Source organism: Artemia sp. Qi Xiang Cuo, chromosome 10 (genome assembly GCF_049724085.1).
Source record: "Artemia sp. Qi Xiang Cuo chromosome 10, ASM4972408v1, whole genome shotgun sequence".
NCBI classification, from domain to species: domain Eukaryota; kingdom Metazoa; phylum Arthropoda; class Branchiopoda; order Anostraca; family Artemiidae; genus Artemia; species Artemia sp. Qi Xiang Cuo.
In genome coordinates, this window is record NC_142803.1 from 72,095,063 (window position 1) to 72,113,674 (window position 18,612).

The window sequence follows — 18,612 nt, forward strand, 5'->3', positions numbered from 1 at the left end:
AGTATATTTCGTAATATCCTGCGTATTATAGTTGTCACTAACTGTAAAAAAAACAAAAAAAACACTTTGACAGGTCTTTCAAAATTGAAAATCACAACCGTAGAAAAAAAAAATCACCAATCACAGTAATAATATTAGAGTAAAATAACTCTTAACATAAAACTTACTAAAAATGTTGTTCTTCAACTGGCTTATCTCATAATCAAGAATGACTATCAGCTATTTAGGTTTTCGTCGAAAAAATTGATTTTGCTCTCTGGGTAATAAATTTACCAAGGACAATAAAAATGAAATCATATTGTTGAAACTGGTTAAGTAAACTTATATTACCATATATATCTTAAAAAATTAGGAAAAACGTAAATTCAACTTTTAGTGAAAAAAATCTTTATATGCAGCTGTACCGTTTTTTTATAGCAAGTGCAAATTTTTTTAAAAAGTATGAGTGAAAAATCAGCGAAAAATAAATAAAAAACAAATGGTACCAAATAGCTTAAAAGGTTTAGCTTTCTTTTAAAGATGTAATTGTCTTTGAAATCAAGAGATTTTTCATTTTTTTTTGGATTTTTATAGACAGAAAGCGGTGTCAAATTCAACTAATTAGTTTTACTTATCTATTTTCACAGTTCAGCGTGGCAACACTGATGATTATGTGGCTTTGCTCTAAGAAAACTTCATTATTTAGCAACAGCCAATAAAACATTTAAAAATCGTGGTGCTTAGGTATTAATGCGTGGTGCATGGGCGAAGGGAGGGGGAACCAGGGGGCATCTGCCCCCCCCCCTAGACCTTCAAATTTCCATTAGATATGGCTGAAAAAGCAGATGGTTGGAAAATCAGTGATAAAAGGCCCTCCATCACACTATCGACTGCCCACCCCCTAGACAATATGCTTCCTACGCCCATGACGTGGTGCGTGGTAATTTGGGACTAAGGGAGGTCCAGGTTTTTTTTTATGTCCTTGGATCTTGTAAAGTTTTGACTAATTTAACATAAGGAGTGGAGGGAAGACTAGAATATTGGAACAAATTCTAACTATCTAGAAAAATAACAGCGTAAAATTCACCCAGACTGCTACCGAAAAAAGCATGTAAGTAGGAAACCCGCTAAAACGAGTGGTGAATCATCGCGGCGGGAGATCCTGTTCATTTCCAAGGCATGGGGATAAGTTGCAGATTTACAAAAGCAGTGGCAGATAAATACCTTTAAAGGTTCGTGCAGGGGCAGATCCGGGACTTTTTTTTAGGGAGGAGGGGGGCGCAAAATAGGTTGATCCGACAAACTTGCGTTAGGAGCAAGTTTAATTAACGCAAAATTGCGTTAATTAAGTAAATTAGACTACTTCAGACTACGTTAGGGAAGGCCAAGCACCCCCCTCACGCCCTGGATCACTGGATTCGTGTAAGGTATATTGGGTCCCTTTATACAGTGGGAAACTATAAGTAGTGGAAATTATTTTCCGACTTATAGATAAAGTTCCAAGGACATAAAAAGAAAACTACCCCTGGGCCTATAGGTCTATTCAAGAGTGAAAACCGCGATTTTTATAATGTTTTTCCTTTGGCTATTTCAAAATTATGTGGTGCTTAGGGCATTGTCAAATTTTCCTCAGTGTTTCCAAGTTGAAAAATAAATATACAAAACTAAGTTGTTGAACTTGATGAGCTTCCGCCCGTAAAAACTCAAACATTAATTGTTAAAGGCAACTACACTTTTAAAGGAAAGCTATATGTTCTTAAACTGTTGCTATATGTTCTTAAGCTGTTTGGTGTCATCGATTTTTAACTTTTTTTTGCCAATTTTAACCCACGTTTCTTTTTTTTGTATTTTTTGCCGCTACAACCAAAACTGCATACGGAGAATCTTTATCATCAAAAATTGAATTCCTGTTTTCCCAAATTTTTTAGTACAAGAATTTAGGCAACATCTAGCGCAAGTTGTGCAGATTTTCACTTAACCCATTCAAACTATTATATTTCATTTTCATTGCCCTTGGTACTTCAGAGTTTTTCCAAGTGACTGCTTAGATATTACACTAGGACATTTGTTGGGGTCCCTAGGGGCTCACTGACGTGTTTTCTAGACTATTTGTACGTATTTACATGCGCAGCAATTATTGAAATAAGCTATTAGATTGAGCACCCTTTTTAAAGCTTAAAATAATAATATAAACTGTTATTAAGTTTTTACTGTTTTATCATTAGGAATTGTTTATGAGTTGATTTTTTTTCAATTCAATGGTTTTATTTACAAACAAAAACATTAGACTACTAATAACCTAACTTACTAATGACCACCCCAAAAAAGATACAAAAAAGCACATGCGACGGGGCGGCTCATCAACCATTTTACCATAATAATAATATTAAATAAATAAAACTACGAAACTTTTCTTAATAAATATTTTTTCAAATTACTTATAAATAGCCTGAGGTGCTAAAATAATTTTTTTTTCAAATTACTTTTAAATAGCCTGAGGTGCTCAGCCAACCGAATACTCTCTCGAATAGAGTTCCATGCATGGGGCCCTCAAAATCTAGTAGAGAAAACAGCCCTGGTTCCACTTCTATGTGGCCCAACAAAAGTATCAGCATGACGGGTTTCATAACTATGTAGTGACCTATTGTTACTAAAATAATCATGACTTACAAGACTTGTAGAATTCCAACGGTAGTCAAATGTCGCAGCCCTTTGAGAGTACATTTACCCTCATGAGCCTTATAGCTATACCAAAGAATATTGGTAGCTTGCAAGAGCAGAAACCGACCCTGTTATGAACAAAATAAAACGCTATCTAGTATTTGGGGTTTCTTAACATGGTAGTCACGGTGGTTAAATATCACAGCCCTTTAAGAGTACATTTACCCTCATGAGCCTTATAGCTATACCCGAGAATATTGGTAACTTGTAAGAGTAGAAACCGACCCTATTATCGAACAATAAAACGCCATCTAGTATTTGGGGTTTCTTAAAATTCCTAACGCCATGTAGCATTTGGCGTTTCTTGGGATTTTTCAGTTTAATAATTAAGTAAAATTTATGTAATTAGTATAATTAGAAATATTAGTGCAGTAAAAAGTTTCTAAAGTACAAAAAAGGTGTCTTCCTATTCAATATAATAGTAATTAAAAAATAACCGTAGTCTTTGGTGATCGGAACATAAGAAAACTTAAGAACATTAGAACACATAAGAAAACGATGCATCTTACTCTACGTGCTAGCGTAGACTTATTCAAAAGCTAATTGCTTTTCCCGGCCTCAAGGGTCTACTTTCTATGCTCTTTGGGGCCCCAGACAACCTATTAGCCCTCTATGGGTTTCAGAATTGTCGAAAGGTTCAAACAACGTTCCACTAGGAGTAACATGACCAGGGCAGCCCTGGGTAAGGGTAACAAATGGTATTGTTCGCAAATATATCTTTTAGTAGAAAATATTGCAACTTTTTACAGCCAGCACTATTCGAGGAATTTGAAACTGCGTAGATGAGAGCGTAAATAAAACCAATTGCTCGGCCAAACAACCCCTCCCACCACAGCCAACTTTCAGCAGGAACGTAGAGAGACCTTAATTTCATTGATATCCAACCGCCTATAGTAACAGAAAGCTACAGAAAGTAAGTAACAGAAAGTAACAGAGAGTAACAGAAACCACCTATAGTAACAGAAAGCTCAAAAATTATTCGGAAAAAAAACTATCTAATAAGAAAAATATAGCATTTCAAGTTGATTATTACCTATTATGAAATTCCTATTCATAATATTGCCACCAAGTGGTTAGGGGCTAAGGTAAGGTTGGAAGGGCAGGGTGGGGGAGGGGAGAGGGAATTGAGTATTATGAGTGATGGAGATCTGATTAGTTATTTTATTTTTCTTTTATATTTTATTTATATATTATTATTTTTAATTTAGTTATTTATTTATTTATCTATATTTTTTTCATATATATATAGGTTATAGTTTATCTATTTTTGGTCTATTTATAATAGTTTTAATTAAATAGTTGCGGTTTATGTAAATATTTGAGGTAATAGGTAGGTAGTTATGTGGACTTTCGAGCGATCGAAAACCTTCATAGGTTTTCTCCAGCGTGAGTTTTGTCTAAGTTATTTTTTGTTTGTGAATGTGGATTAGTAAAGTCATGTACTTATGAAAAAAAATAGGTTCTGGCATAATTATTCATTTTAATTCCTCTTCGTTTTAGGTTTCATTTATCATTAATTATAGTTTTTGATCGTTTTGAGTTATATTTATTATGTAACTTTAGTTTTGCTTGTCTTATGCTCAAATATAGCTCTTTAACTTTCTTTAAAAACGTTTAAACGTTCCTGAAACTTAATGCAGTAAAAGAATCTAGGGTTATTCTGCGCTTCAAAATATTAACTAGTTTAAAATTACCTATCAGTTATTGTCTACAAATCTTCATATAGTTTTTTTTAAAGCAAGATGAAACCCAAATAATATAGAAATTGTACTAAAAATTTGTCACTAAATTAAAGTAAAATAACTAAAAAAATAAAATTTTGCATAAGAAATATCGTTGAATAAGGTTTTTTTTTTATTAGGGTTGATCTTAGTAAAACAGAGGGCTGTAAAAAATTAGCATGGAGCTCTTTTAACGTAAATTTCAACATAAACAACCATTATTGGCCTTGATTTGACAAAAAGGCCGACAAAACAAAGTCGTGAAATAGATAAACACCTTACTAGTATTGAACCTCTATATTTTATATTTATTAACCTCCAAACGCATAATACCCTTCTATGGTCTATTTTATCTATAAATATGAAGGCAGTAAAATCAAAATGACAATTTGACCTGGACTGTGGATCTGGTGAGTCCAGGAAATCTAAAAATGATTTCGGATTTTTTTTTTTCTGTTCCAGTAACATTCAAAGGCAGGATTGAAGCTGTTAAAATTCCTGGCCTTATTTAAGCTGAAGTGCCGGTGTATATAAAAGATAATTTTGAAAAAAGATCTTGTCAAAGGCAACCATGGTTGCCATGGACAAAATGTTGGCAGCCATGAAGGATCACGCAGAAACTCTTTTTAAAGGGAATGGAGTTGGAGTTTTTTTTCACTAACACCAATTCCAAATCCTTGACTTCTAATAACTCTGACTCTAGAGCTCTAATTTCTGATGACTCTTAATTCCATTTGACTCCAACTCTATAGTTTATGGATAAAAAAAATTAATAAGCTCTATTTCATTGATGACCGTAGTCTTTTACACAGTTTTGTACAAATGCACACCGACCTTTAAGGAGTGGTTTGGTATTTCATCCAGAAGAAGTGGTCCAAAGCTCCAAACAATAAGTTTTGGCCCATATTTTAATCTTTTGGGTGAGACTTTTTCGACGTATATTTTTGCTATCAAACTCATGTATCTCCCCTTTCCCTGGGTTTTCAGGAATATATTTAGTTTCAGCGTCTATTACTAGGTCGCATTCACGTCCAAGATTCAAAAAATACAATTATAAAAGTTAGTGACATTTTCCCGAAGGGCACAAGATCAAATAACCTACGAGTAAATTTTGGCAGGTGGGGGGGGGGATCAATTCCTAGGCAGTAACTTTCCAATGAATAGGAGTCATGGTAATAAATTAAAGCCGTTGAAATATGTCAATAGGTATTAATGTGTTCATTAAAATGAAAGTGGCTTGGTTTCAAATATATTTTAAAAATAAGGGGAAGGGAAAGGAGAGGGGAAATATACCCAATGGACTTGGTTCAAAAGGTTCCTTTTTAATGTTTCCCTTTTTCTCCGTGGGGTAAGGCATTGTACCATCATTATCCTGGTAGCGCTCATTTGAGGAATACTTACCCATTTCAGGAGACACTTACCCCTGGGTAAGTGTCTGTAATTGGCACTTGCATTAATTGCATTTTTTTTATTTGTATAGGAGCCTTGAAGATGATCAGCTTCAAATATTCAAAGCAGTGGAGACAGCGTTAGCGACGATGGGGGTGGATGGGAGGTCGTGCCTCTTACGAACCATTTGCGAAATACAGAAGAATCCTATTGGAGAAATGACTATAATAGGTGAAGTTCTTACAGTACTGTTAACGTAAGTCTGATCCGATTTTCTTATATTCACCAGATGAAATTGGGTAGACCCTTCCTCAATAGACGCAACTCCACAATAATATTAGCATACGAATATTCTCTAAATCATCCGGTAATACCAAATTCAAATTCATTTAATTCAAAAACAAGACATAGCTCTCATGGGCAAAGCCCAAATATGATGTCTCTTAGTCATAATTAGCAAAATAAAGTCGTCTGATAAAACTTTGTCAGGATAAATAAACTAAACACTAAAAACACTAGAGATCATTGTAATATTTCACAAAGCTTAGCACAAAGCTTTTACTGTAGCGCATGGTATTACAGTGGACTGGGGTTAGTTTCAGAACCTTCTCAGCCACTTCCCTGGGGGGACGAGATCTTATAGGGACAAAAGTAGCCAGATCTCTGGCATAATTTTTCTCGGCGGGAAGAAAGGGATTCAGGTTTAAATTCCTTGATGTAAAAGGAGTAAAGTAGAGGGGAGCCGCCATAAATGATTTGCAGTGGTCTCTTCTGAACTCGTTCTATTTTATCAGTTTCATCCTGGGTAAGGGCAAAGTGCCAAACCAGACAAGCACATTCAACTAAGGGGTGGATGAAAGTGTAAAATATTAGTTTCAGCTTGTCCTTAGGAACTCTAAATTTTTTCAGTGTTTTTAACATTTGGATTGCGCGGTTAGCTTTTTTACAATTGTCTTTGTATTCTCCCGCCATGAGAGGTCAGAAGAAATGACCACACCAAGTAAAGTTATTTTATGGCTTATTAGCTCGGAAGCGATAGGAGGTTCGAAGGACGGTTGAGCATTCTGAAGAAAGCATTTGTCTTTATTCTCGACCATGTTTAGTTCAGCCGCCTCTGAGGTAACTTGGTCGATGAAACCAGCAGCATTGCTCGTCGAATCCTTAGATACGATTTCCGTTAAGGACAAGTCGTCAACGTATTTCCATCTATCCTCCAGCTTAGCAGCAATTTCATTTATCATGAGGAAGAAGCCCAGCGGCCCGATCACAGTTCCTTGTGGAATTCCACAAAAAACTGGCAGAGAAGTGGAAAATTGGTCTTTATACTTCACAGTTTGCTCTCTATTTGTTAAGAAGCTCTTGATGATTTTGATAATAAAGCTGGGTGTATTTTTTCCGCCATTTTTTCTAAAAGGATTTTGTGATCAACAAGGTCAAATGCTTTTCTGGAATCAATTGCAATTAAATTTATCCATTTTCCAGGTTCATCCAGGTGTTTTAAAATAAAATCAATTAGATTAACGAGGTAATGAACTGTCAAACACCTAGGGATGTTACCAAATTGCTTTCGATCAGTTACTTTCAAAAGATATTTTTTCAGCCATGCGGCAATAAAGCTTTCGTATATTCTGCTAAAAACTGACGTAACTGTGATCGGCCGGATACCAGAGAAATCATTAGCTGCTCCTTTCTTTGGAATGGGGGTAATAAACCCTTTCTTCCATTTCTTTGGAAAATATCCTGAAAATTATCTGAAAGGGAAATGATAATTCTTTAGCAAATGCTTTAATGAGAGCAACTGGAATGTCAAAAGGGGCAACAGAAGTTCTTTTTAACGAAGAGAGTTTACGGATTATAGTTGCCGATGAAATATCAGCAATTAAATTATCATCTGAAGGAGTAGTTAAATTTACTGGTGGATCCTCGGGTGGAAGAGGGGGGTAAGACTGCACAATTGAAGCAAAATGGGCATTTAAGTCATTCGGAGTTTTCTCTAGAGGCTCCTCCTTCATGAAGCCAACTGGTTGAGAACTTTTGCCAGTCAGACTTTATACTTTATTGAAAAACAGCGACGGCTTGGACTCCAAAAGATGGTCAACTTCATTTTCATAATAATTTGCTTGTGCCTTTTTGATTTTCCATTTTATTTGGTTTGCCAACTGTTTTGCTTGTTTCTCTGGACGTTTTTGTATTAGGTGCAATTTATGTTTTATCAGTTGCTTTATTTTTGAATTTACGTATGGTTTATCACTAGAACAGAATTTAGTTTTACTTTCGGGAAAGCACTCGAGAAATTTTGAATTTACCTTATTATGGAATTCTTCTACTTGGGAATCCAAGTCTTTACCTGAAGAGACCACGACCCAGTTTTCTCCCTTTATCCCGTCACCGAATTGCAGCAGACCATGGTCAGTGATCGGCCTTGAAGTGACTTCAGTTACTGAATATTTAATTTTTACTTTTTCCAAGGGGTTCCACTGTAACATATAATGATAACTTCCACCAAGTGGTGCTAGTTTACTTGGACTCTGGTTATATTCCGAAATATGTGTCAGGATTACATCTAGAGAAGTATTTTCAGTCTACCAGTCTAGAATAATCCCATTTCTCCTTTTAAAAGTCACTTTTCCCAAGGGTCTTCGATTTTTATAAGAAATGGCTAGTAGGTAAATAAAAAAGGGCCTCTATATTGAAGCCCTTTTCATTGCCCTTTTTGAATTGCCCTATATTTGAAGCCCTTATATAATTATAGCCCCTATATATAATTGCCCTATATTTTCAAATAAATTGCCCTATATTTGAAGCCCTTTTCATATATTGAGGCCCTTTTCAAAAAGGGCCTCTATATTGACATGTCAAGTTTCTTGCGGTTATATGATGATCAATTTCCGCGGACCTCCAAATATCAGTTCAATAGTTCGATGTTTCTTCTCTGATTGTTAGCATACAGTTAGCAAATATTATTTTTCATTAGCATATAGTGTTGTTCAATGATTTGTTCGTGCATGCAATCGACAGAAATATTTATTTTGAACTTGGTTATTACTTTCTGGATTGTTTTGTTTGCAAAGTGACCTAGATTTTTTTTTTACCTCCCACCTTAGATTTTGAAAAACCATTTGGTGTTTCTTTTCAGTTAAAAATGCCTTTTATAGTTTTTGGACCCTGGTTCTTGGATACCAGGGTTGGGTCTATTTACCAAAAGTTTTGGCACCAGATTGCTCATTTTGTTACCCGAGAGACTTAAAGTATTTAAAGCCGAGGATACCGATTGCTAATTTCGGTGCTCAGGCAAGTCAATCCGGGAAATAATTTTTAATTCTGGTTTTAATGTATAGGCATTTTATGTTTAATGTTTATTTTTATATTTTTTTTTATTTTATATTTATGTTTAATGTTTGTTTAATGTAATGTTAATTTTATGTAATGTTTAGTTTTATTTCATATTTTATATTTGCTTAGCCGAGGACTGCCCTTGGATATAAAGCCGAAATATTCATTTAAGGGTTAAAAATTTCACTGTCTTAGAGTAATTCCCCATTGTTTTACCTGTATTTGTTTGTATGATGGAAAAACAATGTGGTCTTCGACGTTATTTAATTTATTTAAACAATTCCCTAGATTACAAAGCATGGTAGTACATCCATATAGAAAGTTACAGGTGAAATCATTATTTTCTAAAGCCATTATGCTAGAAAATAAACGTCATTTATATAAATGCAAGAAAACTGGGACCAAATCTTAGTCGAATGACCACCTCTGCCCAAGGCCGTACCCAGGATTTTTTCGAAGGGATTTTACTCCAAAAACATTTTCGGAGGGGGGGGGGGGGGGTTACACAAAAAAATAAAAAACGCAAACAAAATTTGTTTACATCCATTTTTGTTATGTTATTACGAGTCAGACAAACATTTCGTGGGGTTTTCAAACCCTCTAACCCCCCCCCTCTCTAGGTACGGCCTTGCCTCTGCCCCTTTACACCTTTTTCAGACCATATGTATAATCAAAAGAAAATAGACGTGCGAGTATTTTCGAGAAAACAAGTATCTACAAATATCTTGAAAATCAAAGTAGATAATGAAACACGGATTAGATTTGTCAACCAGCTGTATGTCTTTTAAGACATTGAATTAAATTTCATTTCAACATACTGTCATCATCACTACTAATTGACATTTTCAATTAGTAGAGTTGAGCTAATTTTAACGAACAATTTTAACGAACAATTTTAACGAACAATTTTAACGAACAATTTTAACAATGAGACAATTTTAACGAACAGAATTATCGCGTAGGAAAAATCGATTACATTGTACTCTCAGCGTCATCTAATATAGCCGTAACAAGAGATGCTGAAGTTCGGAGGGAAATAAATCTTTCCTATACAAATTAATTTAATGTGCAACGTCGTTGTCATACTTAAAGGGCCGGACACAAGTAGATTTTTTCTGGCACAGATTCCAGCAGCTTAGTGGGCAAGCGATAGCGGTGCAAAAAAGGCCTTTTGTGCAAGATTTTTAAAACCAAACATCATGGATACCAACAGTCAAGGCCGTACCCAGGATTTATTTTTTTGGAGAGGGTTTTGCTCAAAGATTTTTTTTTTCGGGGTAGGGTCACACAAAAAAATCAAAAAATGCATACAAAATTTGTTTATATTCATTTTTGTTACGTTTATACGAGTCAGGCAAACATTTCGAGGGGGGTGGGGGTTGAAACCCCCTAACCCCCCCGCTGGGTACGGCCTTACCAACAGTCAACTATGTTGGAAACTGTAGTTTGACTCCGTTTTGATTAAAGCAGAAATCTGCTCTTATCCTCTTTCATTCTGAGTAGTATTTTTTGGATTAAGTTTATAATATGAGTACCATGGGCTAACAGCCCTTTTCTGATGACAGAACTGTAAGAATTTTAACTCGATCCCTCAAGCTGTCCGGGAACCAAATAGTTCCTGGTAACGAACTTTAAGGAAGGAGCGACCTGTGCCAATAGTAACAAAAACCTAAACATCCATGGGGAAATACAATCTCAAAGCCGAATCAGTTTTTTTTAACGTTTTTTTTTAGCTGTGAGTATAAGTTGAGCGACATCTTTTTGCGCTTTTCTTCTTTTTCCTGAATTCTGAATGAACCACAAATAATGAAGAAAAAATAAGTATTCGAAAATTCTCCAAACATTTGCAAAATCCTAAAAGTAACCATATCGTACTTTAAAAACTTTTTACATTTTTCATAGTTTTTATTAAAATTTTTATTGAAATAATTATCATTTTTTACCCGTAAACGCAATATTCAAACTCGCAGTTGTGTTGTAAATTAAACCTCCAAACTAATACTAATAAATTTAATCCTGCAATTAAAAATTAATAAATAAAATACCATTTAATTAAACATCTAGTCAGGCAGTTACATAGGAATTTCTTTTCGAGGGACCTAAAAATAAAATATCCGATTTTATTTAATAAGTTGGACAAAAGTGAAACTAAAGGGTTTTGGAAGGGGGTCCAGCCTTTTCCTCATCAAGGGGCGTAATTTGATATGGGGCGGAGGGGGGGAGGCAACTGCCCCTCCTTGACTTCGGTTCGCCCCCCTCCGACCATAGTCCCCCCTCCTAGCTAAAATTTAGTTTATTTAAAAATCTTGACAAAACTAAGATAAGCCTGCGTAATTCAAGCATCCACAAAAACGGGTCAATTTTCTTTCGTATATTTGTAACTTTACGGTATTATACGGCTCATTATTTTCACTTGATTTGAGGAAATTGGCTCAAACTTTGCCCCTCCAACCTCCAAGGATTTTGACGAAATGATACCCGTGTTCCTCAGTGTGTGAATGAGCCACTGCTCGGAAAATTTTCTTTTGACCCATTGCTGAAGTCAGCTCTAGCTGACTTGCAGCTTCTATCGCGGTATTTACTTTTAAAGCTCCATTTTTCTTTGGCATATCAAAGACATAGCGTGAAGTTGAAAACCCATTCTCTTATAATTTTGGCAAAAAGAGTTCTCACAATTTCATTGGCTGAATTCTTTTCCGATTTACCAGTATAACGTAAAGTTAGAATATAGGTTTACAATAGAATAAATAACCATTTATTCTTGTGCTTTTTTTCAAGTGTAGTTGATAGAACTTAAGTAGTATAATTATGATAAATACTTGTAGTTCAGGAACTTTTTCCCTGCAAAAACTTGGAGTTCCCATTTACAAAAATCTTCCAATCTTAGCAAATGGCAAGGCCATACACAGGATTTTTTTCGGAGGGGGTTTTACTAAAAAAAAGCATTCCGGGGGGGGGGGGGTACAGAAAAAAACAACAAAAAAAACAAATAAAAGTTTGTTTATATCTATTTTTGTTACGTTTCCACGAGCCAGACAGAAATTTCGGAGGGGGGGGGTCAAACCGGGTACTCCCCCCCCCTGAATACGGCCCTGGAAAATGGTTTCATGCGTGGAATGAATTAAGCTAGCTTTATCTTAATTTTACGATTATTGACTATATATTGACTGTATATGACTATATTGACGACTATTGACTATATTGACTACATGACTATATTGACGACTATTGACTATATTGATATCTTAATGACTTGTGTGGTCATGTGCCTCGCATAGATGCCATCTATGTGAAAGACATGATATCTATGTGTACATGTGCCATCTCTGTGCCTCACATATACGAAGAAAGACTGGTCTGAAGCATGAAATAAGAGTATTTTACGCCATTTTTTGGTTTAAAAAAGAACATGTACTATAAAGCTTATTTGGGGCATATGCACTCATCCCAGGGCCGTATCCAAGAGGGCTTCTACCCAACCCATGAAATATTTCTTCGGCTCGGCAGATTAGTCGTAAAACGCGAATAAAAGGAAGCCTTAAAATAGACGTGCCTCTCAATTACTCGGACTATTTGTCTTGGCTTTTTCTACAATTAGCCATGTCTTGATGCCTACTGCGAAATACTTGATTTTCAATTCAAAATTATTGTGCTATTCAATTGCCTTAAATATTGTTTCTTGTTAAATCACATTATGACAGCATTTCTACCGTGGTCACATTTTTTTTCATTTTTTTTTTACTGTTACCTGTGATAAATTTACAGAAATAAACCCATTTTCAAAATGCTATATTATTTGCATTTAAGAGGTGCATGTTTTGCTTACATAAAACATATTCTGATTACACAATACACAATACAATTTGAATAAAATCTTATAGAACACACAATAGAAGAGGCGCAATTTAGTCAAAATCTGGGGGGGGGGGCAACGCTGGAGCCAGATTTTCCAAATCAAGTGAAAACTTCAAAATGGCCATATAGTGGCATAAAGCTAAAGATAAACTAAAGAAGACTGACCTGTTTCTGTGGATGCTTGGATCATGCAGGCTTATCTTAGTTTTGACAAGGTTTTTGAAGTAATTAAATTTCAACTGGGGGGGAGGGGGCACATGGTTCTGGGTAGGTCAATCTGAGGTCTGGCAGGGATAGTTGCTCTTCTGCCCCATAGAAAAATTAACCCCTGTTCAATAGAGGAGGATAAATGAGACTCTATTTCATCTTTTCTTATACAAAACGATTTACGCGATTGATAGCATTAAGTGTTATTACAATTTCTTCTATCCGTCACCAAACATTGGTTTATCTCGGAAAACACGATATTGAGAACTGATAATCAGGAATAGCCAATCTAGATAAATATGATATATGTATCGTTAATTTTATATTTTGTTGAGGAGGGGAATCTACAATAACTAAAGAAATGTGCAAATTATTTTTAAATATTCTGAGATTATGAAAAACTCGTAAAACAGCAAGCTTTACAGGTGAGATAAGGCACCGACCTAAAAACGCATGATCCCAACCTAAACTTGTTATTGGGCTGCTAAGAGATGGCACAAGGTGAAGTGACTTAACCAAAGTTTACCTATTTTACTGCTGTACTGTTATTTTTATATTAACTAATAATGAATAAATAGATATATATATTTAACAGCTATTTTTTCATCAGTTAGTCTTTTCAATTAATTTATAGCTATAATATTTTGTGATTATAAATATACCTGGATTAATTAGTAGATTGATGTATTTTAATTACTTTATTTAGGTTAATATGAAAATGGTAAATCAATTTCATATATTTGTGCTTTTGAGCGATGAATTAGATTTCCATCAATTATTTTGTTGAGCAACTTCTTTGGAGCTAGAATCCTCCTTAGAATATTAATTCCGTTTTACCCCATCAGGTGTTAGGAATGTACTACGGATAAAGCAATCCAAGTAATACGAACTTTATCTTACAGGCCTAAAAGGGGTATAAACGACTTCCTTCATGACTATTTAGAAGCAGAGCGATTAGGACAAACTGAAGAAGCCTCACAAGAGACTTGTGGCAGCTACTATCCCAAATGCCCAATGTCTTTATTTAATTTGTTTAAGTCCTGGAGTACACCTGAAGACAAGCCTGCAGATCCTGTCTATAATAACGGGGTGGAATTACAATATATGGATGGACAACCTCTCGACGGTGAAACAGGGAGAAGTGACAAAGTGCCTATTGAAAATCATTACTTGATGCATGTGAATTAGCGATTTCATTGAGGTTGCTAAAAATGAGGTTGCTGAATTAAGCTCAAGGCTCACTTGATTTCTCGCCAAAGAGAAGTTCTGCGATATTAGAAACAAATTTGGAGATTAACCTCCCGGATGAAATGTAAATCTATTTTGTTAATACGAATAAATTTTATACTGTTATATATTAAAAGTTAAATACCAAAGATGAGGTTGCCGATTTAAGCTGGAGACTCATACGATCTCTCACAAAGAGAAGGCTCGCGATATCAAAAACAAATTTGGAGCTGAAAGTCCCGGATGAAATGAAAATCTACTTTAATAATAAAAATAGATTTTGTACTGTTGCATATTCAAAGTATAGTATCGGAGATGAGTTTGGCTGAATAGGCTTGAGGCTCAAACGATATCTCGATTGAGCTTCAAGTTGGTTTACGATATTAGAATCAAATTTGGAACTCAAACTCCCGGATGGAATGTAAATCTACTTTTTTTTAATAAGAATAATTTTTGTAGTGTAATATATTAAAATTAGAAAATCAGAAATGAGGCTACCTAAATAAGCTTGAGGCTCACACGATCTCTCACTAAGGAGGAGATTTGCCATATTAAAATCAAACTTGAAGCTGAAACACCTGGATGAAATGTAAGGCTTTTTTGTTAATAAGAATAAATTTTAGACCATTTATATTAAAAGTTGGATATCGAAGAAGAGGTTTCCAGGAGGTTTTCGACTTTGGTAACACATTTCAGGCTCGAACTCTCGGACGAAATGTAAATTTGTTATGTTAATAAGAATTAATTTTTATATTGTTGTGTGTCAAAATTTGAATATCAAAGATAAGGGTTGCCAAATAAACTTAAGTCTCGCAAGGATTTTCACTAAAAAAGAGGTTTGTGATACAAAAAATAAATTTTGAGTTCAAACTCCCATATGAAATATAAATATGTTTTGATAAAAATAATAAATTTTTTGCCGTTATCAAAAATGAAGTAGCCAAAACAAATTTGAGGTTCCCACGAACTCTCATTAAAGAGGAGGGTTGCGTTAATAGAAAAAAAATTTGAAGCTGAAACTCCCGGAAAACATGTAAATGTGTTCAGTTACTGAAAATAAGTTTCGTGCTGTTCTATACCCGAAAACTGAATATCAAACTTGAAGCAACATGATCAATCAGAGATAGTTTTTACAGGTTGTAGGAAATTTCAACAAGAAATCAACCGAGTCCGTTGATTTTGAATCAAAATGAAGTATTTGCAGGCATCAAACCATGGCTAAGGCCAAGATTGCCATACCATGGCATGGCTAAGGGCAATTATAGAAAAAGCCAAGACAGATTGTCCGATTGAGTGAGAGGTCAATCTGGCATAAGCCCTTTTTATGATTGTATAAAAATGATATCGTTTCATTTGTTGATGGATAAGTCTATCTATCATCCGTTCATATGTCATTCCTAGGGCAGAACTAAGGTAGATAGTCATAGAACTAAGGGATGGAAAATTGGATTGATTTTGGGTTAGAAATATTGATTAGTTTATTATGAAGGACTATTCTTAATTAACACATTTTAAATTATTATGTAACGTAAAAGTCAGTATTACACAATGGTTTTGCAAGACCATAACGTGCCATCTTCACGAGCTGAATATATTTTTGACTTTCTTGAAGCATTGGTAAAACTTGTAAAACGGATTTTTTACGTAAGGAGAGGGACGACAAACCTATGATAGATACTAATTGTAGCTCAACTATAACAATTTTAGTTAGGAAACAAGGTGAGTGATTGTTAGTGGTTTTGAAGATATTATTACGACCATTTCAGATTATAGAGTGTCACTTGACGTATTTTTGAATATAAAAGTGAGTTGCAGCAAACTTTTAGATCTGCTCCTCGTCATTGAAGAGGACGTCCTCGTCTTTTGAAGAGATAACTTAAATGGCTCTGTAAGAACCCTTGAATTGGTAAATGTTTTGCTTAAATACTGTAGTTATTCCTAGTTTCACTATTCTCGTGGCTCTATAGAAACCCAACAGCACAACAGCATTCCGAGATTATTTTTTTTAGCAAACGAGTAGCGTTGACTTAGTCTCACGTAAGAGCAATCAGTCTCACGTTTATTATTTTCCCCTCAGCTACTTTTGTACAGAAGGGGTGATCCTAGGAATTTTTGAGGGAGCTAATTTGACCGAAAACATTAATTTATAACTTACTATTTATGGATCCAAAGGGATTGGACGACAGCCAGGCCACCTCCTGAGCCCTTTGTTGCCCCCAAACATTCCCAAAATCCGCCATGACATCGGATCAAAAATTTTTGAGTGTTAATTTGCTAAAACAGTCGAAGAACCAAGGCTTGGAGTGGCACAGCCCCAGCCACCAGGTTTCAGGGGCTTACATTATGCAGATTGTCACAGCAGACAAAGATAGATATATTTGATTTTAACTCTGTAATATGTTTTGACCTACCAGGAATTACTCTCTGGGTCAAAGGAATATCAAGCTTGTCGGGTGGAGTGGATGGTGTTGGGAGGCTAGAAAATTGTATTCTTTGGACCAATGGAAACACGAAGCACGAACAAATATTGAAAAAATTTGGTTGCACAAGAAGGGGATTGAAAAAAAAAGGAAAGAAAATTTTCTGAACGACTTGGCAATTACCTCTATATAAGAAATAAGTTCAGGGAGACGACCAGCTTGAAGCATATTTCTATAATTTTTTGGGGCCGAATGGACCCTAATGCACAAAAAACTAGTTGTTTTTTCTAGAACGGCTTGAAACTTACCTCCGTCTGTCCCTGGGCCAAGGGTACCCTAAAGTAGAAAAAAATTAGGCTGAAGGCAATCACACGCCAAAACGTCGAAAATAGGCTAAAAAATTTGTTTTCATTGGCCAAACTATTCCTGATAAGCTTAAACCAAAAGGAGCTACCAGACTTAATCGCATTCCCCCGCTTTTGATCAGCTCAAGATAGGAGACTACCCTATTTGTGGCTCCCAAACATTGGGCACAAAACGCCTGTCTCTGACCGACTTGAAAATTCCATCCATTAGACCCTGAGATAAATGGAGCTCAATGGGGAAAATATAAAACTCAATTTGACACTATAGTTTTGTGATGCCCCAAAAGTGAGAGCAAAACATTTTACCCTCTGATTATCCAGATACATGCACTGCATGCAGATTGGCCTAGGTATACCTCACCGAAGGCAAACAATTTTTGAAAAAATAACTCGGTTGAGGCTAAAAAAAATCATGGTTTTTCAATATTCAATAGAATAATGAACATGTAGGCAGGAAAAAGGGAACCTCAATTAATGTAACAAATAAAAAAAATTGATTACATAAATTCGACACGAAAGAATGCAAAAAAAGAGAATTTTCTTCTTCAATTTGACATAAATTTACAGGTTATATGGGTCAGGTTATAGAAGTCAAACAAATATCAATGAAGGCTAAAGTATTGGAAAACTAATTCTATTTTTATAGTACTTTTTGATAAAAACTAACTTTTTTTATAAAAACTAATTTTTGAAAACTAATTCTGGTCAGGTCGAATCATGATGCCCAAAATAGGTCCAGCATCATACTTTCTAGGATCAGCTCGCAACTGATGGATCATGCTGAATGGGTAAAACCAACTCCATCAGAGACAAGATATTTTGAAAAAAAAAACTAAATCGTTGTATAATATGTAGCTTTGTGAAGCCCCCAAATGGTCCAAAGAGTTATTTTCTCTGACAAACTTGAAATTAACACGGTATACAGACTTGGTCAGAGCCTACTCAACGAGAACAAATTCTCCAAATTTAAAACTGAGCTTCCAAACAGGTTGAATTCATATACGCGAGTCCAAGGGCCAAGGGGACCCTAATGTAGCAACTAGTTCTTAGGTTGGGGGCACGGGCACCCAGACAAAGAGGCTCCAAAATGGTCAAGAAAAAATTTGTTTTTCGATGAGCTTGACATTTTTTAGGATGTTTAACAGGAAAAATGGTCTCAAAAATTTATTTAGGAGACGGGAGTGTCAGGGAGCCAAAAACAGGCCTAAAACTATCCAAGGTTTATATTTATGGTTGTCTGCCAAACGGAGTCAAGATGGCGTTAGCCATATAGAAGACCGGAAATATATAGATTTTACGGTCAAGTTCGGCCAAAGAGTTGGAGGAGACAGCAGCCAAAATTGAGACCCGCAAATAGTACCAGATCTTCAAAGAGCTTTGCACAAAAAGCAGCAG

At 35.3% G+C, this 18,612-nt stretch overlaps 1 protein-coding gene across 1 annotated transcript in view; it reads left to right on the forward strand.

The window, feature by feature from the left end:
- Positions 1-14,567, forward strand: part of LOC148948136 (uncharacterized) — a 33,322-nt gene extending 18,755 nt beyond the window's left edge. The window contains exons 3-4 of the mRNA XM_089095202.1: positions 5,902-6,066; positions 14,108-14,567. Coding sequence (XP_088951328.1) covers positions 5,902-6,066; positions 14,108-14,393 — 451 coding nt within the window. The 3' untranslated portion in view covers positions 14,394-14,567. The remainder of the gene's footprint in view (positions 1-5,901; positions 6,067-14,107) is intronic.
- Positions 14,568-18,612: the final 4,045 nt, after the last annotated feature.